The following is a 25,845-nucleotide window of genomic DNA, read 5'->3' on the forward strand; positions in this document are numbered from 1 at the left end:
TTCTCAGTGTTGGATTGCTGGGAAGCTTACAAACAGATCCCAGTGGCACATACCGATGTTGCAAAGATGGCAGTTATTACACCTTTCGGTCTGTTTAAGTTTTTGTTTATGCCATTTGATCTTAAAAATGCACACAGTCCTGGGAGAAATTCATTGATGAAATGTTACAAGGCTTGCCATTTTGCTTTCCGTATTGAGAAATTCAGCTGACACACAAATTCATGACAAGCATATACATGAAGTGTGGCAGAGATTGTGTAACCATGGAGTGGTACTAAATGAAGGCAAGTGTGTCATGTGCAAAAGCAAGCTAACTTTCCTAGGCACAAAGTCTTGGCTGATGGGATCCGGCTTTTGCCTAAAGAGACTGGCACATAGCATAATCTACCAAAGCAACTTAGATGACTTTTAGGCATGGCAAATTTTTACTGCCATCATTTGGCAGTGAGAGATGCCAAACAGGTACCACTAGTGGATGTGCTTACGGGTAAGAATGACAGGGGCAAGTGAATATTACGTTGGACACCAAAATGAGTAATGCTTTCAAACAATTACAAGCCAGCCTCAAAGAGGCAGTGTTAGTTGCCCACCCTGTCCCAGGTGGACCATTCAATATTATGGTAAATGTCAGCCAGATTGTGATTAGAACAGACACCAAGAAGTGAATCGACATTGGCAGCCTTTGAGTTCCTTACAAAGAAGCTACAGCAAGACAGACAAAATGGATTGCTTACAATAGGGTGATACGTGAGAGCATGAGACATTTTAGCCCTTACATTGAAGCCTGACAAGTGTCAATTCTCATGGATCATAAACCTATCGTGTCAGCCTTCCGCAACATCAGTGACAAATGTTTGCCATGGCAGTTCTGACACATAGAGTTCATTGCCGGTTCATTACAAATGTACAACATAATAGAGGTGCAGAGAAGATAGTCGCCGATTATTTTCCGCAAGTATGCAGCTTAGTCAGCATCTTAAATGACGATGACCTTGTCACAGCACAAGAGAGAGATCAAAAGCCACAAGACTTACGAACAGATCAGCATGCTAGATTGTGTTTGGAACAAATAGAAGTGCCATGAAGCAAGATCAAAATATGGTGTGATGTATCACAACAGAGGCCATGGCCCTACATTACACACTGATTCCACAAAGTGGCTTCTGACAGTGTTCAAAGCTTAGCACAAGGGTCAAATACCACTATCAAGTGGCTAATCAAGTGATTTGTGTAGCCACCGATTAAAAAGGATGTCAGGAACTGGAGTTGCTTGTGCCTTCAAGTAAAGTAGAATGACATGTTCATGCTGAGGTTGGAAATTTTGCAGGTTCGCTGGCAAGGTTTGGTCACATTCACCTCGACATAGTGGGTCCACTTCTATCATCAGAGGGTTATAAATACTTGCTAATGACAGTGGATAGATGCACAATATGGGCATAGCCTATATCTTTGATAGATGTAGCAACCAAGATGACAGCAAAGGCAGTTGTTGCACATTGGTTAGCACATTTCAGATGCCCCCTTCATATTACAACAGATCAGGGTTGACAATTCGAATCTAATCTGTTCATTGAACTGGTTAGACTGTGTGGATTTCAGCGTACCACACAACAAGGTGGAAGGTGGCACAGAACACTGAAGACACCGCTCGTGTGTCATTGATAGAACTGGACAGAGATGCTACCACCAGTACTTCTAGATTCATGGTCTGCATGTAAGGCAGATATAGGCACATCAGTGAAAGAGATGGTTTATGGGGAACTGTTGAGAATCTGGGCAGACTATCTCAAAATAGCGCCACTACCATCACAAACAGAGTTACCACTGCTGTTACAGTGCATTCATGACCATGTGGCAAGGATGAGAGGTCCACCAGCATCCCACTGTGGTGAACATCTGGTCTTCGTGCACAAAGTGTTGGCAATTTGCTTGCATGTCACATTGCGCAGGGATGCCGTATGGTCTCCTCTACAATCTCTTTATACCAGGCCCTACCAAGCACTGCAATGTGTTGCACATCCTATAGACATCTCACAAAATGGAAAAACTGTCAGGGTGTCCTTTGAAAGAGTGGAACCAACATGGATCTTACCATTTCTGATGCACAAAAGCACTCCTCCATTTCAGGGTGGCCAAGGGTCAGGTAAGCCTACACCCTGTCAAACTAAAGACACAACACCAAGATGCCAGAGGACTTGTGTTCACACAAACACAACAAACAGTCATCTATACAAGAGCTGAATGACAAGTCAAGTTCAAGTACCCCTACATCCACTTGCTCTGAACCTTAATGGGGGAGCTGAAGTTGTGTAGGAACAAGAGACTGACCAGCAAAGAGCATTGTTCATCCTTGGAAGAGTAATTGATTTTGAGAGTTGGATTTTTGTTTGGTAAGCCAACTGAATAAATGTCTCAAAGTACAGGGTGATTATAATTAAACTTTCAAGCCACTATAGAAATAGCACCACTGGTCATCAGAATGATGTCAAATTGCAACAGAATATTATCAGAGCAAATAGTTACAAAATGTAGCAATAGATGGCGCTGTAAGCATCATAATTTAATAGTGGTCGACTAAAAATGACTAATAAATGATACAACAGTGCCTAAGATGGACGTTTGATGTTAACCAAACTGTACAACTCAATGTGCATGGGTGTACAGGTGTGATACTGTTAGTTATGTAAGCCCATACATCAGATGGGAAAAATCAGTTTTTAATTGTCCTGAAGGCAAAAACTGCATAAAAAGCATCAATCAAAATCAAATCGGATTAATAATTTCTCTGTGACTGGCGCAAAACATGTTCAATATGCTGTCCACCATTTATTGCAACAAGTTGAAATTGAGAAACAGTATGTTGCCCAACTGATCAAAGTGTTTCCGGGATCATGTTCAGAATGCGTTGCACAATGCGTGCCTTCAGTGCAGCTATGTATGCAATCGGAGCACTGAACACAACATCTTTCAGATAGCCCCATAGCCAGAAGTCACACAGATTAAGATCAGGTTTCAAACACTTCAGTGTCTGTAACTTCTGCAGAGTGACGTGTGCACAGTCATCATTCTTGTAATACAGCTATAGCAGATGCGAAAGGAGGAAAAGCCGTGTATCTGACATGTTTATATCAACTTCAGTGGGTCATGCACATGACAGGTGTTTTCATTTATGTATTCTGATACATACAGTGCCATCTATTGATCAATTTTCACACTATTTCTTTTCTTCTGCCATACGTTTTCCCCCTTCTCCCCCCCTGCGGGTTCGGGGGTAAGAATAGGCCCGCGGTATTCCTGCCTGTCGTAAGAGGCGACTAAAAGGAGTCTCGAACGTTTCGGCCTTCTGTGATGGTCCCCTCTTGGGTTTGACCTCCTTTTTTCTTCCAAATTTCCGTTGTCAGTGCGTGCCATTTGGGGAAGGACACCTTACGTGGTGTTTTTGTATTGGTCCATCATGCTCCACCATCTTGCATGTTACCTATTGTCGTGGGGGGGGGACTACGCCCAACATCTTCTGGGTGGTCTCCTCCTCGCCTTGTGCGCACTCTTCTTCTTAGCGCCTACGACAACTGTGGACCCTTTAAACACCTAAAATCCAGCACGGTAGCCAGTCCGTTGTGGTGGGGTCGTCATGTACCCTCTTGGTGGTAGCCCCCTGACCACGCAGGGATCGCACTACAGATGCCTGAGCTGTTTCCTCCCCATGCATGCCAAGGAGTATGTGCCCATCTTGTCTGGGGCACGGGGACTCCGGGCAACGGGATATCGGCCAGGTACCCGTTGCTTTGGCTGGGTGGCGCCCTTGGGGAGAGCCCTCGTTCGGAGTAGGTGGCATCTGGGCGGATGTGGCGCAATGAAGCGCAATAAATCACATCAAGCTGGTGGTCGCACGGCCACCAGCGTCTCTAAGCGAGGTAGAGTCGACTTCGATGCTGCGCAGTATGACCCTCAGACGTTCCCCTCGTTGGCTGCGCCATGGGAGGGACTCCGATCTAGTGCCAAGCGGGAGCCTTACGTACCGCAATACCTTGTCTGCAGCAGGACTGATGGTGACTCCTTTCTTCCGACGAAGCCTATGTTTTTTGTGGAACACCTGGAGGATAAGTTTGGGGAAGTGGCGGGGTTGTCAAAAATGAGGAATGGGTCCATCCTCCTCAAGACGTCCTCCCCAGCCCAGTCACGAGCGTTGCTCTTGTGTGATAAGCTGGGTGACGTCCCTGTTACCGTCACTCCCCACAGTAGCTTAAATATGGTCCAGGGGATTATTTACCATCGTGACCTCCTGTTGCAATCCGATGACGAGCTGAGAGCCGACTTGGAACGACGTGGTGTGCATTTTGTCCGTCGTGTCCATCGAGGACCCAAGACAAACAGGGTGGCCACCGGTGCCTTTATCTTGGCCTTTGAGGGTGATGTCTTGCCCGAGAAGGTCAAGGTGATGGTTTACCGTTGCGACGTCAAGCCATACGTGCCTCCCCCGATGCGGTGCTTCCAGTGCTGGAAGTTCGGGTATATGTCCTCCCGTTGCCCATCCAGCGCTACATGTCGAGATTGCGGACGCCCCTCTCATCCTGATTCTCCATGTGCACCTCCGCCTGTATGTGTTAACTGTGGGGAGCACCACTCTCCATGCTCGCCGGATTGCCCCGTTCTTCATAAGGAGCGGAAGATCATGGAATTTAAGACCCTGGACCGGCTTACTTATCGAGAGGCTAAACAGAAATATGAAAGGTTGTATCCTGCTTCCCTTCGAACATCTTATGCTGCAGCCACGTTATCGTCGCCCGCACGAGCGACGGTTGCCGCTTCATCTGTGCCGCCTTCAGTGGGCCCTCGGGGCCATGTATCTCTGTCTGCCCCCCTCGTGCCTGGGGGCAAGCCTTCCTCTCTTGCCCCCTTAGCAGTTGGGGGCAAACCCTCTTCTGTCGCTCCCCCCAAGCTTACTTCGGGAGTGACATCTGCTCCACAACCGGGAGGCTCGATTCCTCCCCCTCCTTCTCCGGCGGCGTTGCCTCCGCCGGTTCCTCTCTCGCGGAAGGGGTCACTCGGGGCTCTCCCTTCCTCCGTTTCTTCTCCTTCCCAGCCAGATGTCAGCCAGTGGCTGAAGGTTCCGCCACCTGCTGGTCGTAGGGCTTCTGCGTCGTCGTCAGCCTCCGACGCTCCTTCAGAGAAGCTCTCCCAGCCCTCTCACCCTAAGGGCAGACGCGAGAAGAAGGAACGGAATGCGTCCAAGAAGAAGGACGTTCCGGCGGTTTCAGCACCGCCTGCTGTACATAGTCCTGGCTCCGGGGATGAGGTGGAGATCCTCGCCTCTGCCGCGGATCTCGCCCTCACGGAACCCTTGGGGGCCTCTCCTATGGACTCAGCTGACTCTCCCCCAGTGGCGGCGGTTGGCTCTGAAGCGCTGTCTGCCTCTTAGTCGCATTCACGCCCTCCCAGTCCCTTCCTGCTTCCATTCTCCAATGGAACTGCGGCGGTTATTTCCGCCACCTGCCAGAGCTCCGGATGCTTTTGAGTGATTCCCCTGTTCTCTGCATTGCTCTGCAGGAAACTTGGTTTCCTGCACTGCGGACCCCCGCCCTTCGCGGTTATCGGGGATACTATAAGAACCGTGCTGCCTGTCAACGAGCGTCAGGTGGGGTTTGCCTCTTTGTTCACCACTCTGTCTGTAGCTCGCCAGTACCCCTTCAGACGCCTTTAGAGGCAGTTGCTGCCAGGGTTGAGCTCTCGCCGGCTATTACTGTTTGCTCTGTTTACATTCCTCCGGATGGGGAGCTCCCCCGCCATGTCTTGGCTGCGCTGCTGGCTCAACTCCCGCCACCATTGCTGCTTCTGGGCGATTTCAATGCCCACAATCCTCTATGGGGTGGGACTGTCTCCGATGATCGCGGTCGGGCTGTGGAGCATGTGTTGGCTCAGCTCGACCTTAGCCTCTTGAACACCGGTGCTCCCACGCATTTCAGTGTGGCCCATGGCTCGTTCTCAGCCATCGATCTCTCTATTTGCAGCCCTGGACTTGTCCCATCCCTCCACTGGAGGGTGCATCCTGACCTGTGTGGCAGTGACCATTTTCCCATCTATTTGTCACTGCCACAGTGTCATTCTTCTGGGCGCTTGCCCCGCTGGGCTCTCCACAGGGCTGACTGGCCAGCTTTTACTTCCGCTGTAACCATTGCGTCTCCCCCACAGGGTGACATTGACGAGGTGGTCCGTGTTTTCACCACGTCCATCATTTCGGCGGCCGAGGCTGCCATCCCCCGTTCCTCTGGCCTCCCTCGGCGGAAGGCTGTCCCCTGGTGGTCGCCGGAGATTGCTGAGGCTATTCGCGACCGTAGGCGGGCTCTCCAGCGTCATAGGCGGCACCCGTCTCTGGAGACCCTCATCGCCTTTAAGAGGCTCCGTGCCTTCGCCCGTCGTCTTATTGCACGGCGTAAGCAGGAGTGCTGGGAGAGGTACGTCTCCTCCCTGGGCTCCCGTGTCTCGTCCTCGCACGTGTGGTCCCGGATCCGGCGGATTTATGGCTCCCAGACCCCTATGGGTGTCCCTGGGCTCTCCTTGGACGGCGCTGTCTGCACGGACGCTGCCGCCATTGCTGAACGGCTAGCCGCGCACTTTGCTCAGAGCTCTGCTACTGCATCCTATCCCGCCGCCTTTCGCTCTCTAAAGGAGCGAGCCGAGCGGACGCCGTTCTCATTCCACACGCGTCGTTTTGAAACATACAATGCTCCTTTCAGCGAGAGGGAATTCCTCGCCGCCCTCGCCGATTGCCCTGATACAGCACCAGGCCCAGACTGCATCCACGCGCAGATGCTGAAGCATCTCTCCAGGGACTGCCAGAGACACGTTCTCGCGATATTTAATCGCATTTGGAGCGAAGGCGTGTTCCCGTCGCAATGGCGGGAGGGCGTTATTGTCCCCATCTTGAAACCCGGTGCGGACCCACTGGCGGTGGACAGCTATCGTCCCATTACCCTCACCAACGTTTTGTGCAAATTGCTCGAACGTATGGTGGGGCGGCGTTTGTGTTGGGTCCTTGAGTCGCGCGGTCTCCTCGCTCCATCCCAGGGTGGCTTCCGCCGAGGCCGGTCTGCCGTGGACAATTTGGTGCGGCTGGAATCTGCTGTCCGTACGGCTTTTGCCCGACGTCAGCACCTTGTTGCTGTATTTTTCGATCTGCGGAAGGCGTATGACACCACATGGCGGCATCACATCCTCGCCACGTTGCATGGGTGGGGTCTTCGTGGTCGGCTCCCGGCTTTTCTTCAAAGCTTTTTATTGCGCCGCTCTTTCCGGGTGCAAGTCGGTGCCACCTCTAGTTCCTCTTATATACAGGAAAATGGGGTCCCGCAGGGCTCGGTGTTGAGCGTCTCGTTATTTCTAGTGGCCATTAATGGTCTGGCTGCAGCAGTGGGGTCGTCGGTGTCTCCTTCTTTGTATGCCGACGACTTCTGCATCTCATTTAGCTCCACAACTACGGGAGTCGCCGAACGCAGGTTGCAAGTCGCCGTTCGCAAGGCAGCATCATGGGCTCTGGCTCATGGTTTTCAGTTCTCTGCTGCCAAGACTCGGGTTATGCACTTCTGCAGGCGTCGGACGGTCCACCCTCATCCTGACCTTTACCTCGACGGCCACCTGCTTGAAGTGGTGGACACTTGCCGCTTCTTGGGACTCGTGTTTGATGCCCGGCTCACATGGGTTCCTCATGTTACTCAGCTGAAGCAAAAATGCTGGCGGCACCTCAACGCCCTCCGCTGCCTTAGCCACACGTCTTGGGGTGCAGATCGCTGCACGCTACTGCAATTGTACAGAGCCCTTGTGCAGTCCCGGCTTGATTATGGGAGCCTGGCCTATGGGTCTGCGTCACCCTCAGTGTTGCAGTTGTTAGACCCCATACATCACTGTGGGGTTCGGCTTGCAACTGGCGCTTTTCGCACCAGCCCCGTGGACAGTCTACTGGTGGAGTCCGGGGTTCCCCCGCTGCGGATTCGCCGCCATCGTCTGCTCGCCGACTATGCTGTCCACGTACATTGCTCGCCAGGCCATCCCAACCGTCGCCTGCTTTTCCCTGCCTTGGTCCACCACCTGCCCGAGCGGCGACCTCGGTCTGGGCTTTCCGTAGCTGCCCGTGTCCAGTCCCTGCTGTCAGAACTGGGGTCATTCCCTCTTCTGCCTCCCTTCCGGGTCCGTACACCTACGCCTCCCTGGTGTTTGTCCCGGCCGTCCGTCCATCTGGATTTGGCACAGGGACCTAAGGACTCGGTTCCGCCTGTGGCCCTCCGTCGCCGTTTTCTTGCGCTCCTCGACTCATTTCCGGGCTGTGAGCCTGTCTACACTGATGGTTCCCTGGTTGATGGTCGCACTGCCTACGCTTTTGCTCACGCTGCCCATGTTGAGCAACGCTCCTTGCCGGCTGGCAGCAGTATTTTTACTGCAGAGCTGGTGGCCATCTTGCGAGCTCTTGAGCATATGCGTTCCTGCTCAGATGCGTCCGTCGTCATCTGCAGTGACTCCCTGAGCAGCATTCAGGCCATCGACCGCTGCTATCCCTTCTCTCCTCTGGTGTCCTCCATTCAGGAATCTGTTTCCGTCATTGCCCGTTCTGGTCGTTCGGTGGTCCTGGTTTGGACGCCCGGTCATGTTGGCATCCCAGGGAATGAACGTGTAGACAGGCTGGCCAAAGGGGCGATCGACGCCCCGGCTTTGGAGATCGGCCTTACGGCTCGCGACCAGCAGCTGGTGTTGCGCCGTAAGCTGAGTGGGATGTGGGCTGCTGAGTGGCGTGGCATGACAGCCCCAAATAAACTGCGGGCTGTCAAGGAGACGACCGATGTGTGGCGTTCCTCCTTGCGGGCTTCTCGCAGGGACTCGGTAGTCCTGTGTCGGCTGCGCATCGGCCATACCTACCTGACGCACGGCCATCTGTTGCGTCAGGAGGATCCCCCCTTGTGTCGGTGTGGGTCCCGGCTGACGGTCGGCCACATTTTGCTGGAGTGTCCTCGACTGCGCACACTCCGGCAATCTTTTAATCTCCCGGGCACTTTGGCTTTGGTTTTATCTGATGATGCCTCCATGGCTGATGACGTTTTAAATTTTATCCGTGGTAGTCCGTTTTATGGTTCGATTTAGGGAGGTCCTGCGCCTTTCCCTTTCTGTGTCTTTTGTCCTTGTGTCTGTTGCTGTTCTGGTGTGCCGTGAGATGGTTGGCTCTTTCCCATTTTTGTTCTCGTGGTCAGTCAACTAGTCTCCGGCCATCTTCCTTTCTTCTGTTTCTTTCTGTCTGGTGTGCCTCTGTCCTGTTCTTGTTTGTAGTGTTTGTTGCTGCGTTTGTGTTCTTTTAGCGCCTGGGGGGACGTCTCCTCCCCCTTTGGTTTTTACCTTCTCCGTCGATTTTGGGCTCGCCTGATTTTGGAATGGGGGACTGATGACCTTCGCTGTTTAGTCCCCCTTAAACATCCCAACAACCACCACCACCATCCCCCTTCTCTGATAATATTCCGTTGCAATTTGATGTCATTCTGACCAATGGTGTTATTTCTACAACATTTCGAAAGTTTAACTTTAATTATAATCACCCTGTATATGTGGGTTTGATTTCTAACCTACAGCAGCAATAAAACATAAACAAGAGAGTAACACAAAACTAAAACTTCAGTTGCAAAGGAAATGCACCATTTACAATAACAAGACACAGTGCACACACAAGCGCCTGCCGACAGCAAAATGTGTCAAACACTATGCAATACTTCGTAACAAACTGCTTTCAATGTGTCTTTCTCGTGAGCTTCGTTTCAATAAGTGTGACATTACAACTGTTTGCATTTGTAACAGGTCATGGGAAAATATTGTGAATGGTAGTTTGAGAAGTGTTACTTTGAAAGTAAATTTCCTTTTACGCGACACGGATGACCAGCCACTTAGAAAAATTCTGGGCCCAGAAGATCAGTCATTTATGCCGTTACTTAATATTTTACTGGTACATTTGTGTTTCATATATATAAAGAGTAACACATGCTAAAAAGACCAGGTTTCAAGGTTAGCTTTAGTATTTATTTTAGTTCTTTCATAGATTATAAATTACGCAATATTGATGTAAATAAGTATTCTTATCCTTTAAAAAAATTCGAGTGAATTCTTGAGCAATTGCACACATAATTAGTTTTCTATGGAAAGGTCTAAGTGCTCAATAGAACATGTATTCAGCTAGATAACCCATGAAATGTTCATTGCACAGCAAAGAAATTTACAATTGGGCTCATCACACCCTGAGAAAAGAACAGAAAAAAATTTTTGGTAACCAATATAATATGTGAAAGCTTAGCTTTTCTTGTAACTATGCTGTATGTAAATTAATTTAAACCATTAACTTTCCCTATTAATGTTTTCATGCTGCTTAACATTGATGTTGCTAATGGCTGAGTAAATCATGTGCCCTATACTCTGAATATCTGCCGTCATTGGCTATGAGATCACGTGACATGAGCTATGATCAGCTGACAATCTCTATTTCAGTTCTTCAGAAGCTACCCTGTTGTATTTGATGGAATTCCTGTTTATACTTTCATAATGTGAAAATATGCAGTCTAATTGTTGCTACCCATCAAAGATCTTTGCAAAAAGAGTTTTTTTGGCTTGGTTTTGCTTCCTAAAGTGCTGGAAAGTCCTATGCTGATGTCTGAAACCTTCACCATTCAAAGAATTGCTAGGTTTTACAGCTCCACAGGAAAGTATATTGTCACTTAATGTGGAAAAAATGTACTCTCACCAGGGGAATAGTGTATTTGCACCCAGAAAAAAATGTATTTTAAGTGAAAAATCTGGATTTTTTTCCTTTCTATACACCCTGTTGTATTATATTTATAAATATAACTATTGTTTTTAGACTGTGACTGATTGTTGTAAGAGGTAAATGTACTGTGAGGCCAATGTCTACACCCAATTGTTTAAAGAGCTGTCTACAACAGGTTTTTCTTGTTATATGCTTTTACACAACAAATGCTTTTATCTTCTTTGACAAGTTACCCCAGAATATGACACCACAGGACAGTAATGAATGAAAATAGGAAAAGTAAGTCAACTTTTTGACATTTTCATCTCTGAAGTCTGATATCTGTAATGCAAAAGTAACCGAACTTAAGAGATTTACGATGATCTGTAACATGTGACTTCCAGTTCACATTCTTATCAATATAAACACCTAAGAATTTAGAATATTCTGTTTCATTTATTGACTTAACCTCATGTGTCATTGCTAATGAAGTTGCCAGGCAACTCAAACACATGTGTGGGATAATAGTTTGTGAGGATACGAAATGAAATTATATTGCAGGTTTAGTTGCACGTAAAGCAGGTGCAGACTTTAGTTTAGTAGTAAGATCATTGGGAAAATACAATCAGTCTGTAAAGGAGATTGCTTACAAAGTGCTTGGGCAAGCCATTTTTGACTATCACTACTTACAATGTTTCAAGAACCAGTATTAAAAGAGGAATGCAAAGGCAAGGCTGGACTAATTACAACACAGACAGATGCATTTAACATTTAGACTTCCACGAGGCTGCTAGCAACCACAACAAAGCCTTACACGTGATGCAATGTTCCTGTCATTGGTCACAGCGGAGGCTCACGCCTGATGCTGTGGCCTGGCCTGGCCTGGTAGCAAAATATCCATAACTATGTGCACGCCATCAGCATTTTGTTGTTGTTGTTGTGGTCTTCAGTCCTGAGACTGGTTTGATGCAGCTCTCCATGCTACTCTATCCTGTGCAAGCTTCTTCATCTCCCAGTACCTACTGCAGCCTACATCCTTCTGAATCTGCTTAGTGTATTCAACTCTTGGTCTCCCTCTATGATTTTTACCCTCCACGCTGCCTTCCAGTACTAAATTGGTGATCCCTCGATGTCTCAGAACATGCTCTACCAACTGATCCCTTCTTCTAGTCAAGTTGTGCCACAAACTCCTCTTCTCCCCAATTCTGTTCAATACCTCCTCATTAGTTATGTGATCTACCCATCTAATCTTCAGCATTCTTTTGTAGCACCACATTTCGAAAGCTCCTATTCTCTTCTTGTCTAAACTATTTATCGTCCACGTATCAGCATTTTAAGCAGTCATTCTTGTGTGCCATATCCTAATGGAGTGGGAAGGAACCCTAATACATGGTACAGTGAGATGTGTCCTCCGTCACGCATTTCACAGTGGTTTGCTGAGAATGGAAGAATATATGAAGACATTTTATCAACTAATGTGTGTATTAACATGAATCTATCATCTTATATTTTTCTATGTTAATTACTATAAATTTTGCAAAAAAAAATTGCTAGAAATTTTTGTTGTTATTACTGGCAGCTTGTTACTACGTCTGTGAGTCATTATTATAGGAAAGAAATTGTAAATACTTTCTTATCCATGGAAAGGCACATTAATTTTAATAAATGTTTAAAACTGCATATACAAACTGTAAAATGGATTTAAAAGTACAGTACATTTTAAAATTCGATTCACAGAATTTAGGACTGCCAATTCAGACAAATAGCAGTTACACACATCACAATAAAACACTTTCAGTTAGCAGTAGATACAAGATAGTTTGTATCAAGACATGGCATAAGACAATACAGTGAAGAAAATGAAATTGTGAACTTCTGCACTAAGCCATAAAATGTCATGTTTGGACTCATTAAAATACAATGTGATTAAATCTCACAATTTGGTGCCAGGAGCCAACTGTGTGAAAACGATGTTTCTGGAAGAGCTTTGCGAATACTTGAACTAATCGTAACTGATCCAAACTTGGATAGTCAGTTCATATTTGCTACATGAATAAGATTTTTCTCATTGTAAAACATGGAATAAAATTTATATTTAGTGGATAATATACTTTTTTTTATGAGCTGTTTATCTTGTTACTTTTACAACATTTAATACTATTTACTTTGTTAGGGCATAAATAATAAATTACTAATTTTCAGTAGCTAGGGATACTAGTTAGTACAAAATTGGTTAGCTTTCTAATTTTCAGACCAGAATTTATTACTATACAGTATGTTTATAATTTCTTACATGCATAGTAGATTTGTAAAATACTGAGGTCCTATCTCTTCTGTTGAACGTAAAGTCAAAAACTGTTAATCAATTAGAATTTGGAGCTTCCTTCCAGTTACAAAAATCAGTTACCACAGAAGTTCATTAATCACATTCTTCACCTTACATTGTGTCATGATTTCACAGTTTCTTTTTCAAAATCTTAACACAGAAATATTGAGAATGAGTTCTCAGAAACTATTATTTGTATTCCCCCAAACAATTCCACTATCCCATAATTAGAAGTGGATCAAAATATGCCTGTGCAGAATCATTAAAGAGTAAAAAAGAATGTGAATCTCATTTTTACTGGCAGAAAAGATAATTTCTGAACTGTGATGCAATTAAATACAGGAAATTTTGCATGAAAATTGGCTAAACTTTATCAGAATATTAGGACACATTATATTAAAAATGACATATTGTAACATGTGAAGCTGCTGTATATATGAAGAAAATTTTTTTTTATCATACATTACGATACGTCATTTCTAAGATTGATCAAAGCTGTGTGGCACAATCAACAGAACTGTTAGAATATAAATAAGGGATACCATATGGTGTTACTTATTACTTATGACCTGTTTCTGAATACATTTTTTTCTGAATGTGGTATTAAACTGCTTATTATTTTTTTGGTAATAGTGTAGGGCAAGGAGTCTATTTACAATTACAATAGCTTGCACTGAGTCACCAGAAAATGCTAATACACAGATTAATAGCATCAGTGGTTTCTCTGGCATCAGACAAATAACCTTTAAACAGTAATCAAAGAGTGGTAAAGAAATCTCAAGAATACACATACTATATTTTAAAACTTCCACAACATTCATGGAAAAGTTCAACCATTTCATTGTTTTTACTCAATAAAATCTTGACATTTTAATTTAAAAGGTGAAATAAGAAAGGATGGATCATATCAAATTGCTGTATCAATCCACTTATTTAAAGGAGTCTTAAATTTAGTCTTGTTTTGTTAATCGATCATCTTCTCACTAGTTACTTTAGTTGAAGGGAATGCGTCTATGGCAGTTTTGTGAGATGCGCAGGAAACATTTTTATTGATGATAAAGTCTGATAGATAGTCTTATGCTGTACTGTAGTGCTTGTGTGAAACCTAACTGCCTTTAAATTAACTGTTGTGTTTTAATTATTCGATAGACAATGGTGTGACTATTTCAGCACTAGATGTAATTCCCAGGAAACAGCCTAACAAACATCTGTGAAATAATTTTGCATTTTTGATGTTGGAAGACATTATTAATATTAGCTTTGTTGTAGCTATTACAATTCAGTTCACATATAAAAGTAATACTTAAACTGGCCATAAGACACATCAGTTGCAGTATGCAAGGCTGAAGATTTCTGTATTCATTTTCTTTTCTAGTAGTTCCTGCCTTTTTTAAAACTGGATTTACAGTACAACAGCCTAATGCTTAGTTAATGTGATCCCTGACATAAATACTGAGTTATGCTTTTGTCAAAAGGGTGGGAAAGCCTAAACACAAAATACTGATACAATGTAAGAATTACAATCCTCAATCTTTTGCAAGGCTAATTCCTAAATTGCTGTCCCAACATTATTGCAATCATTTGAACAAACTCAATAGCACAGCGGCTATGAGAAAATATAAACTAGTCACTAGATGACTAATTTCATAGAGGGACCTGGACATCTTGGTTGTCGTTTACTTTTTCTGCAATTTCAGTTTCACAACAAAAATGTGGGAAATATAAGAGCACCAGGACTGCAACAGATTTACTTAGGATATTGGCTAAGAAACAAAGAGGCGTGATATGACTAAAATCAATAATTGTCTGGTGCGACAAGTTATGTATCAACTCATATTCTCCTTCCATGTTTTGTAACATTCTGTGGCACAATCACTCAAATTTAAAACCTGTTTGGAGGAAAACTGGGTTTTTTAAACAAAAATGGCCCTTTCTTCATTTGCTTTTGTATTCAAAATGAGCAGCTGCATGATTTCCAGTCAAACTCTATTGTTAATTGTGACTGTTTTATCTTGTTCTCTCTCCACTTACTCTAAGGATGTACTGGCATCACGGGGTAAGCCCGTTGACAACCTGCCTCCATGAAGCACTCTCATGGGCACAGTGACTTGCTTGCTACAAATCCCTTCTGGTCAGGCTCTTAATCTGGTCTATACATCACAATGGTGTATGTCCTCTAAGTCTTTGGCCATCAACTTTTCTCTTTACGATTGTTATTTCCAATGCCTCTTGCCTTCTGGCAATGTGTCCAAAATATTTCAACTGATTTTGGTTGACAAAGTTGACAGTCTTGTTCTGATGCTGAGTTGCCTCAGAATTGATTTATTAGTTTGCTGTGCTGTCTACGGTAACTGAAGTAATCTTCCGCAGCATCACATTTCCAGAGCATCAATCCTGCAATGATGCACTGTCTTCACCATCCAAGCTTCTGCTTCATAGATCATGACAGGGGAGATTAGAGATTGGATGAAGGTGAACTTTGTCTAGGCATTGATGGAGGTATCCTTCCAGAGGTGAGCGTTTCACTGTAGAATTTCTTGCAGTTGAAATGTGCCTCTGTATCTCAGGCTCATAATCTCCAGCATCAGTGACAACATGTCCTAAATATTCAAACTGACTGATGACACCAAAGCCAGCAATTCAACTGAAGTCAGGACTGTTGTCAATAGGGTGATTTACACTTTCACTTTGCTCTTTATGTTGTTGATTTCATGACAATGTTCCCTGCTTTGTTCACCCAACCTTCACATGATGCTTTTCATCTGGTGTTCATCTGGTTCATCTGTTGCAATCATCAGTGTCATCTGCATATCTGAGATTAACATACAGAGTTGCTGCCACACCAGTCTACAAGACGCTCCCGCAAAATGAGATCACTATGTGCACTCAACCATAGTGAGAGAAAATGCAACTTTGTCTCACACTGGCATTATCTGAGAATTTATTGAAGAGGAAACAGCAGTCTACCTAGTAAATGTCTTCAACATGGCTGCAGAAAAGCAAAACACCACTGAGGTTGAACACCACCAAAGAATTTTAACCAGTAAGAAGGCTAGTATTTACAACAGATGGAATTACCGACCAAGTAGCTTTCAATCTGGCCTATACATGAAATTCACATGGATCCTGACAAAATGCATCACATGCATTTTAGACAGAGTGAAGCCTGAAGAAGAAGAAGAAACAGGAAATTTAATGTAATCATCTGACATGGATTGTTAATGAGAACTTATTGCTCGAACAAATGAATATCAAAAAGCCACTTTGCTGAGATTTTGAGAAGACATTTGATGCAGTCAGGCACAAAGCAGTCATTAAGCCCTTAATGGAATAACGTATAGAACAAACCTTTGTGAAGATGATCAACATCAAGAACATTTGTCACTTTTGAGAGACTGCTGAGGAGCTTCACTGTTTTCTGAATTTGAAAAACCTGATTCTGAAATACAGAACATATCTGAAGCACAATGCATAAAAATAATGCATCAAACTGCAGCAATGTTCATTACATCATTTGTTAAAAAAAATACATAAATTCTCCCAAAAAGATAGTTATACTTGTTTGTAGAATTAAAAGTGGTTTACTGATTAAAGGTACTCAATATGGGTGACCTAGGCTAATCAAGAGGCTCCTATTAGTGCTATTCTGGTCACTTTCACAGATCAACAGAAATTACACAGACATGGTAAATTTTAAGTTTAATTGTATATACAGCTTATAAGGGAACAAGTAATAGCAGTGGAAGACAATAACAAAAAGAGAAAAAATAATTTAACACATCTGTGTGTTCTGCCATATTTGACAGAAGTTTGAGAATAACTAAGACACCAGCAACAGTAGGTGACTCTGATGTATCAACAGTTCTTCCAGCAGAAGTAAAAAATGGCACTGAGAAGACAAGGAAAGATGGGGAGAGCATGGCTGCCTTTTGGTTCAGGCAGTAAAATTTATTGGAGATGAAAGAGCAGTCTACCTAGCAAATGCCTTCAACATGGCTGCTGAAACACAAAATACCACTGAGCTGATACACCATCAAAAATTTTACCTGACAAGAAGGCTAGTATTTACAAAACCCGGAACTACCAACCAATTAGCTTTCAGTCTGGCCTATACATATACTTCACAAGGATCCTGACAAAATGCATCACATATGTCTTAAACAGAGCAAAGCCGGAAGAAGAACCAGTTAATCTAATCTAATCATCCAACAGGGATTCAACACAATACACCTCATTCATTGTTTACGTGAGCTTATTGACTGAACAAATGAATATGAAAAGCCATATTTCTGAGATTTTGAGAAGGCATTTGATGCAGTCACACGCATAACTATCATTAAGGCCTTAATGGAACATTGGATAGAACAAACCTTTGTGGAGATGATCAGCATTGACAGCATATTCACCTTTGAGAGACCCACTTAGGAGTTTCTCCTCAAATGATGCATAAAGGGAGGAGATCCAGTATCACCAACACTACTTATAGCTGTGATGGGATTGGTAACCTCAAAGACCAATGGGAGGGAAGAAAAGTCAGAACTAAGGGAAAGAAGGTTAGCAATTTGCTTTGCTCTTTGCAGATAATATTATGCTCCTTAATGACATGAAGGAACTGCAGTTGCAGCTTTCTTACCTTGTACAAAAATTGAGGACTTCTAGACATTAGGCAAATATCTTGAAGGAGGAAATGGTGCTCAAAAATTGATGGAAAAAGAAAACACAATGATCAAAACAAAAACTTTAGAGGCAGCTAATGAGTACGTATACCTATTGAATCATACAGATGGCACAAAGCCTGAGATGTTACATCATATAAAAGTAGCTTAGAGGGCATCTGGAAGAAACTCTGTTCTCTTTAAGTCCAACATGCCAGTGGACTCTAACAGACAAACTTCCCCATTCACTGGCACAAGGTCCAGCAGATGCTTGGTGAAACTGTTGCAAATATTTTTGGGTTTGGGAAAGTAACTAAGAAATGAATTGATTCTAGATTAAATAAATATTAAAACCAACATCTTAAAAGTCACAAAAAAAATATTCAAAGGAGCTTCCCTTTGAGTCCACATGCACAGACAATCTAATTATTTGAAACAGAAAAAAAACAAGAAATGGGTGAAGTAAGGCACAAATAATAGGCAGAAAATCTTGCAGGGAAGGGGGCCACAACTGGAGAACTCTGTATGAAATCCAAGACACTGATGACCAGGAACTTTTCTCCTAACATAACAAGCACAGCTCTTTAGCAACAAAAGTGACTGCCCTAAAGCGAGGAAAGAAGATTTTGAATCAGTTCTGACTCTAATGAATGAGAGGTGGGATGAGTAAGAGGGTGTACCTCTTGAAGAAATCCACAATAATGAAAAAGGATAAGTTAGAACTCACTATATAGAGAAGATGTTGAGTTGCAGAGAGGCACAACAAAAAGACTGCTATACATTTGAGCTTTCAGCCACAAGGCCTTCTCTTAAAGTAGAAGAAAAAAAAAAAAAAAAAAACACACACACACACACACACAGCCACTGTCTCTGATAACTGTGTGTTTTCAACTTTAGAAGAAGGCCTTGTCGCCATAAGCTCAAATGTAGAGCAGTCATTTTGTTGTGCCCGTCTGTGACCCAATGATTGCTCTACATGATGAGTAGCAGTCTATCATTTTTCTTAATATTGTCATTGTTCCATCCTGAATTTTCCATTGTTCAATATTGAAGTCCTGCAGATCAACACTTCATGTGTAGTGTGAACCAGCAAAAATATTGAAGAACTCGTGAAAGTAAAATCTGCTGGCAAAGACAATATCTCGTAAGAAAATCTTGAAGCAGCACCATCCAAATTAGCCATACTTCTCATAATTTGCAGCAGTTATAGGACCAACTGGAACAATTTGAGAGTGGTAATGCTGCCCTCTTTCCCAACAAGTAATCCTAAGCAGACTGAAACACAACAGAAAATTGAAAATAAGACGAAAGGAAGATGAGGTTAGAGGCAACTGCTTCTGCTCAGGGCAGATCAGGGGAAATCTGAACAAACAACACAGTGGAGGAGGCAATGGTCAGAGGCAACATGGGATAGAAAGAGACAAATTTTTCCGTTACTAAGTGACGTTGTTTTTTCTTTGCTAGGCTATATTTATTAGACAAAAACGCACAGATCTCACTCAGTGAGCTGATGTTGGCTTCTATGTTGCTTCTAGTGAGCAATATGTATGAATTTGGCTTGAATTCAGGTTAGGATGACTCTTAAGATAACTCTCCCGAAAATCAATGGGAAGTTGGAAGTTGGGATAGCTGTGGGGACTGATAGCTCTATCGAGGAAAGCTGCAGAATCCCTAACCCTCAAACCACAAACAATATGTATGAACTACTTATAAAAATGTGTGTTTCTTTTACTTTGATGGTGCCATCACAGTGGATGTAAAAGCCAAGTCAAATGTTAAACACAATAATCTACAGACCACAAACTACCTTTACAGGACTGGAAACAATCTTGGAATTGAAAGCTCTGAGTAGAAGAATGAAGTCCCAGATCTTCTGGAGTAATATGCAATCAAAATGTCTCAATGAATGTATAACATGGAAGCTAACCGTGCAATTTAAAAGAGAGCTAAATTTTTATTGATGAATGCTCTTGTCCCATCAACTGATGCTAATCAGAAGCCTAGAGCCAAGAGGAAAAAAGGCGGTATATTACGAGAAACACATTAGGAATAGTGGTGAAAACTGACTACAGATGAAAAGCTCACATAAGACTGAACCATACAAAAATATTTGCAGCTGCCATGTGTTCCACTATGGAATAAGAGGGCATAATAGTGATAATGATATATTTCAGACAACACAAAATAGTGATCTGTTCCCCCGTCTCAGAAGAAAATTTCTGATTATTTAGTTCTGATTTCTGTTTTACTATTTACTTCCAGAGGAGTAACACACACAAAAAGTTCAAAGAATAACATGTATTTTGCAGTCACAACTTTCTGTCATTGGAACTGTGTGAAATAAACTTATATGGAGTCCACATCTTTTACTAATTTCAAGTAGAACAAAATCATTCATTGAGGCTCTTTTCCAGTATTGATTTGGTGAAAGGAGAAGGATTTGAAAATGTTTCAGAAATTAGTAATGATAATCTTCCAAAGGAAATTTCATTTAAGAAAACCATAAAATCACAAGCAGACAGAGTGATTGGACAATACTTCCCTTCACGAGGCCAGATTCTAAGTACTGCCAACAGACACTTTTAGAGGAAGAAATATCATACCTCGCTTTCAGAACTATCAGTTCCTTCATCAGAGACAAAAGACAGATATGTTGGGGAAGTTGGAAAGGAGGGGCAGCTCACTCAAGCCCTAGGCTGAGAGGGAACCCACCTGTTCTGAGGACGAGGGGAGACAAAATTGTTCCCTCTAAACTTGAGGTCTGAGTGGCCTACTCTTCCTTCCAACCTCCGCCAACCTATCCCACTTTTTTTGCTTATTGCCAGCACTTGAAATTTAGTCTTCTGAAGATAAGAACTGTTCAGCCATACTGTCTCCTTCTACCTTTACTGGTAATCATCTGTTATAGTCTTCAGAGTGATACAAGTAAAAATTTAAACTGAAAACCATAATTGAAGTATATTCATGAATGTAAAATGAGAAAATCTACTTTGTACTTGGTGGAACTAGCTACTGATAGACATTCATTAGTAGCACACAGCTATTATAAATTCTGAATTTCAGAATTTTTAGAATGTAAAAGAGAAAGCAAAGGTGGAAATGTGGCACAGGATGTACTTGTCACAACAGAAAACATGCAATATGAGAGATTGCTGTACTTAAATAGGATGGCAAAAGAAACTTAGGAAATTGCACATCGTAATTATCTGAAGATTTTCCAAATATTTTGAGATCTGTCTGTGCATAATTCTGAAAGTCTTATTACTATATTGTAAGTTTTTGCCTGCAGTTATCAGTGTCTTCCCTACAGCTCTTATTCTGCACAGTATTTTTAGGATGTGGCCATTCGCTGTGCGAGTATTATATACAAGAGATGCAGAAAGGACGCCCAAAACAATTACATTATAGACACTGGTGAATTTGAAAGGATAATACTTTTAGAGCTCAAATGATTAAGAATAATTTTAAATCAATAAAACAGTAATGTGTGTTTACAAGATGTAATGGGGGGAGATAATGGGGATGTCAGCTGATAAGAATTTCAGGGTTAGTTGATGTATGGATCGATGAGTGGTTTTATCATGTGTTTCAACAGTTGATGTACATTGCAGATGTATATTGATTTTCACAGCACTGTGCTTGAAGATGAACCCCCTTGGCTTTCGACTGAGAATATGTAAACTGGAAAACAATATATAAGCCAAGCTGCAAAAGAAAAGCCAACAGTATGTATTTATTTTCCTCTAGGCAAGGTGGGGGTACAAAACAATAAACAGGTAGTGTATCTCAACTGACATGGTGGAAGACATTTGTCAAACAAGTGGCATTAGAAGCAATGTAGCAGACATTCAAAAATGAAGCGTCAAAGACTTTTGCTACTTTCAGTCTTTGCAAATACTACTATAAACTTCTCATATACATCAACAGTTTTTAAAGAACGTAACAAATTTTCATGTGCAATGTTGTTTCCTCCCTTGTAACACATTCTTCTTTAAATACTATTATCTGTCAAACCCAGTGTCTGTGGACTGAAAGACATAATTGTAGCTTGGTGTTGAAAGCTACTGCTCAAGTGGTGATTTTTTTTTTACAGTTCAGCAGTTACTTGTTGGCTTCCTGATAATCAACAAATCTACATTTTCAGCAAACTGGAAAGCAAATTTATATCACTTTATTATCATGCCATTACCTGATAGATAAATGTTGTATACATCTCTTTATATACAACTGATGTTAACTGATATATCAGACAGCCACCAAATGATGCACTAATTTCCATGCTTCAAACAGATAGTTCAGAAGTTATCTTCAGTTTTACAGTATCATACAATTAATCAAAATATTAAATACATGTTTTAAAGAGAGTGTCTATATCAATTCAAAATAAAAAGAAAGAAAAAGTATTTTTAGATTTATTGAATAGCCTAAAATTACTGGCTGTTGACATGATAAGAACAGTAATCTGGAGGTTCATGAATGACAGTCAAATATTTTCTGTCTATGGACCATTGGCAACCACAATTTTACATCACATCATAAAAAGTGAGGGAAAGCAACAGTACAAGTCAAGTAGTTTCAATAATCTTCACCTGGCACCACACCATTACTGCGTGTCAGTTTTGAAAAATGATTTATCTGAGAAAAATATTTGTAGTCTTGCACTGTTTTTGAACACCCTCATGTTCAAATTACAAAGTTGAGTATATTTTCTGTGCTTGTACACATGACAACAAGATATATTACATGTTTTATTTCATAAATAGTTACATTTCAAAAACTGATATAAAAATTCTCACCACAAATTCAATCAATTGTTCACATAACAAAATATAGCCAATAACATAATTAAGTGTTAACAGTTCGGAAGATACATTTGCAACATAAATAAATTTTGGTATTAAATTTAGTACTAATAATGCATCAGAAATAGTATAGATGCAAGTTAAATGTGAAATATTTATGTATACATTGAGCTCCTGAACATGTAAAATGCTGAGTGTAGCATTGAAATACATACTGGAGATTCTGCACCAGTCAAAATATCACAGACAATAAGTTACTTCTCTGTTATTTCCCATATTACGAGATAAAGCCAGCAACTGCCCAGCTTAAAGCAAGCATCACATACGAAACCCAAAGGTGGCTTGCATCTCCACACAGTTCAACTTCTTTCTCCTGAAACAATGGTAAGGCAGGCTCATTATTTGCTGTGAAAATACTGCACATTATTGCGTAAGCATTCAAAAATTTCTATGACTAACTCCGTTCTGGACTGCACTAATGCTGAATGATGGATAGTGTTAAGTCATTTCGCCTCCTAGAATTATATTTATGAACGACAGTGTTGTTTTTAATTTGTGATTAGTTATCGATAACAAATTTTACAGAGAGAAAATTTATTGTGTAACTATTTAAGGAGCTTACCACAAGAGGTTCTATGGCACCCCTCAGCATAGAGAGCCACTTTCTTCAATATCGACCTGGCTACATCATTACCTCCAGCCACATCAAAAGTAGTCACCACCACCAAGACATCCACATGGACATCTGACACACATTCCACACCAAGAAGACACTTCCAAACAGCTTAGGCACCCATGGTTGTGGAAGAGTACCCCTCCAAACATGCCAAATACTGTACTGAGGCCTTCATAGACCAAATTTACCCTCCCCTTCTTGTCCAGAAACATATCTTCCATGCCTTGTCCCAACAGTCACGTACTATCATATTCAATACACCAGTTCTTGCCCTGTCACTGAAGTTAAGCAGTACTGGATACAGTTATAGTTTTGACAGGTGACTGGCTGGGAACTCCAGGCACCACAGCTCAGGGACAAGCAAGTTGCCCAGGAAGTGTCAATCTGAAAGACTTGCACTAGCCATTGAGCCATAAGATATCATTATTATACCACAAACCTCATTGTCTGGCTACAAAGGAACACCATTCTTCTGACTCAGTACCACTCAGGACTGGAGCAACTGAATCATATTTTTCACCACAGTTTTGTCACCTTTCATTGTCCCCTGAAATGAGAAATACCCTTCCTACCCCTCCCACAGAGGTATTTCATCACCCACCCGAGCTATTTGATACCCTTGTCAATCCCTATTCCACCTCTGCTCCCAACACATTGCCTCATGGTTCAAAACCCTGCAGCAGAACTTTATGGAAGACTTTTTGCATACTTTCTCCCACTACCACCACCCACTCCAGTCCAGGCATCCCTCACCCCATCAAAGCCAGGGCCATCTATTAAAGCAGCTATGTGATTCACCAATTTAGCTGCAACCACTGTGCTACATTCTGTGGGCATGACAGCTAACATACTGTCTGTTCACATGAATAGCTACCACCAAAGTGTGGTCAAGAGACTGTTGGACTACCCACCACCCAGTTGTTATGCATGCTGCCCAACATGATGTGTCTGAGTTTAATGCGCCTTCACAGTCTGTGCCATCTGTATTCTTCCCAACACCGCCAGCTATTCTGAATAGGGTACATGTGAACTCTCCCTGCAACAAATCTTTCATTCTCGTAACCCCCTCTGTCTCAGCCTTTGTTATGACATGGTCTCCACTTGGATGTCCCCTTCCTTGGCTACCTACACTTTCATCTTGCCAGTGCACCTGAATTGTCATTCCCCCTGCCCCGTCCCACCACTTCCCTCCCATCCCCATCAGCTCAGCTTCCAGATGCTGTAATTATAGCAGTCACATCCCACATCTTACATGCACATTACTACATGCGGCACTCGTATCCTCACCGTTCCCTACCCTGCTATCACTCCCCCTCCCCGTTTCTCCTGTAGCCCTACTACTCCCAAGTGCTGCTTCCCTCACATACAATTGCAGTCCAGGCTAAGTACCTGGAGACAACAGAGGCTATGTAAGTGACTTATGCTTGAGTGAATATGTGTGAGTTTTCTAAGTCTGATGAAGTTGTCCTCTCTCAAGTTTCCTCAGTGTGATTGTTCTGCTGTTATGTGTACTTGCTGCCTGGGTTCCAACCAGAATGTAAGATATTGTTGGTATTTATGGCGAAGTTCAGTTCCTGACATCCACTGTTTCCATTGATGCTCTTTCATTTCTCTGAGCTCTCAGTGATATTCTATGAAATGCAAATTCTCTCAGTGTTTTCAAACTCTGGTGGATGTGGTAGTGATGAGATTTTAATAAATGGACAGCCAGATCCCAAGTGTTATATAAACTGAAACCACCATCCTTGTTTATTAGGTTTTCTGACATCTTATTTTGATATAATCCTTAATAACGCTGTCCGAGAAACTTGGTGTTTGCATGATATTACCAGCCTCATTGTATTTCATTTCATGATTATCTTCCAGGCAGTGCTCGGCAACAGCTGATTTGCTTGGTTGTTTTTGGTTGTTGCTAATGTTCCTGGCATTCTCGACTGTTCTGATAGTCTACCCCACATAATACATGCTACATTCACATGCTCTATGATACATACCCAACTTTTGGGAGACTGACATCATCTTTAACAGTACAAAGAGGCTGTCCGCATACAGTACTAACTTTTTTGTGCTTCCAGGTGTTAGAATTTTTCTATTTTGGCCTTTATCAGAGGATTCGTTATATTTACTTTCACTTACACTATTTGTTGTTTTGCTGGCTGAGTCTAGTGCTGAAAACTTATTTGAGTAATTGGTGCACTGTTTCTAGTACTCTCTTTTAGTTTTTCCAATTTCGTGACAGTTTCATGTTCTGTTTTTGGACTTTCCTGTAGTCCACATAAATTTATTTGTAATTTCAACATATTCTGAGTTGATATTATGTTTGTTTTGTCATAAATAAGACTTTTTTTGGTTTGCAAATCACATTTAACAATTTCAATACAACTGTTTTTGTGGCTATTTTCCGCCACTGTTTCACTGTTTTCACTATATCACGAACTTTTTTCACTTAAGACTTTTTTGTTCTCTTGTTTGAGGAACACTATTTCTTTCTTGAGGGTTTCAGTATCACTATTTAATAATTGTATGATTTTGTTTTTTGTGTGTACCACTTCGCATTCATCATGCACACAATCACAACAGGTCCAACAATTACTGTCATGTATGAACTCCAGGTTTATGTT

General features: G+C 42.5%; 1 protein-coding gene across 3 annotated transcripts in view; it reads right to left on the bottom strand.

The window, feature by feature from the left end:
- Nucleotides 1-22,176: 22,176 nt before the first annotated feature.
- LOC124798185 (voltage-dependent calcium channel subunit alpha-2/delta-3) overlaps nt 22,177-25,845 on the bottom strand; it is a 792,806-nt gene continuing 789,137 nt past the window's right edge. For all 3 annotated transcript variants that reach the window (XM_047261474.1, XM_047261473.1, XM_047261472.1), the window contains one exon: nt 22,177-22,921. In XM_047261474.1, the coding sequence (XP_047117430.1) occupies nt 22,826-22,921 (96 nt within the window). In that variant the 3' untranslated portion in view covers nt 22,177-22,825. The remainder of the gene's footprint in view (nt 22,922-25,845) is intronic.

Source organism: Schistocerca piceifrons, chromosome 5, assembly GCF_021461385.2.
Source record: "Schistocerca piceifrons isolate TAMUIC-IGC-003096 chromosome 5, iqSchPice1.1, whole genome shotgun sequence".
Classification (NCBI taxonomy): Eukaryota; Metazoa; Arthropoda; class Insecta; order Orthoptera; family Acrididae; genus Schistocerca; species Schistocerca piceifrons.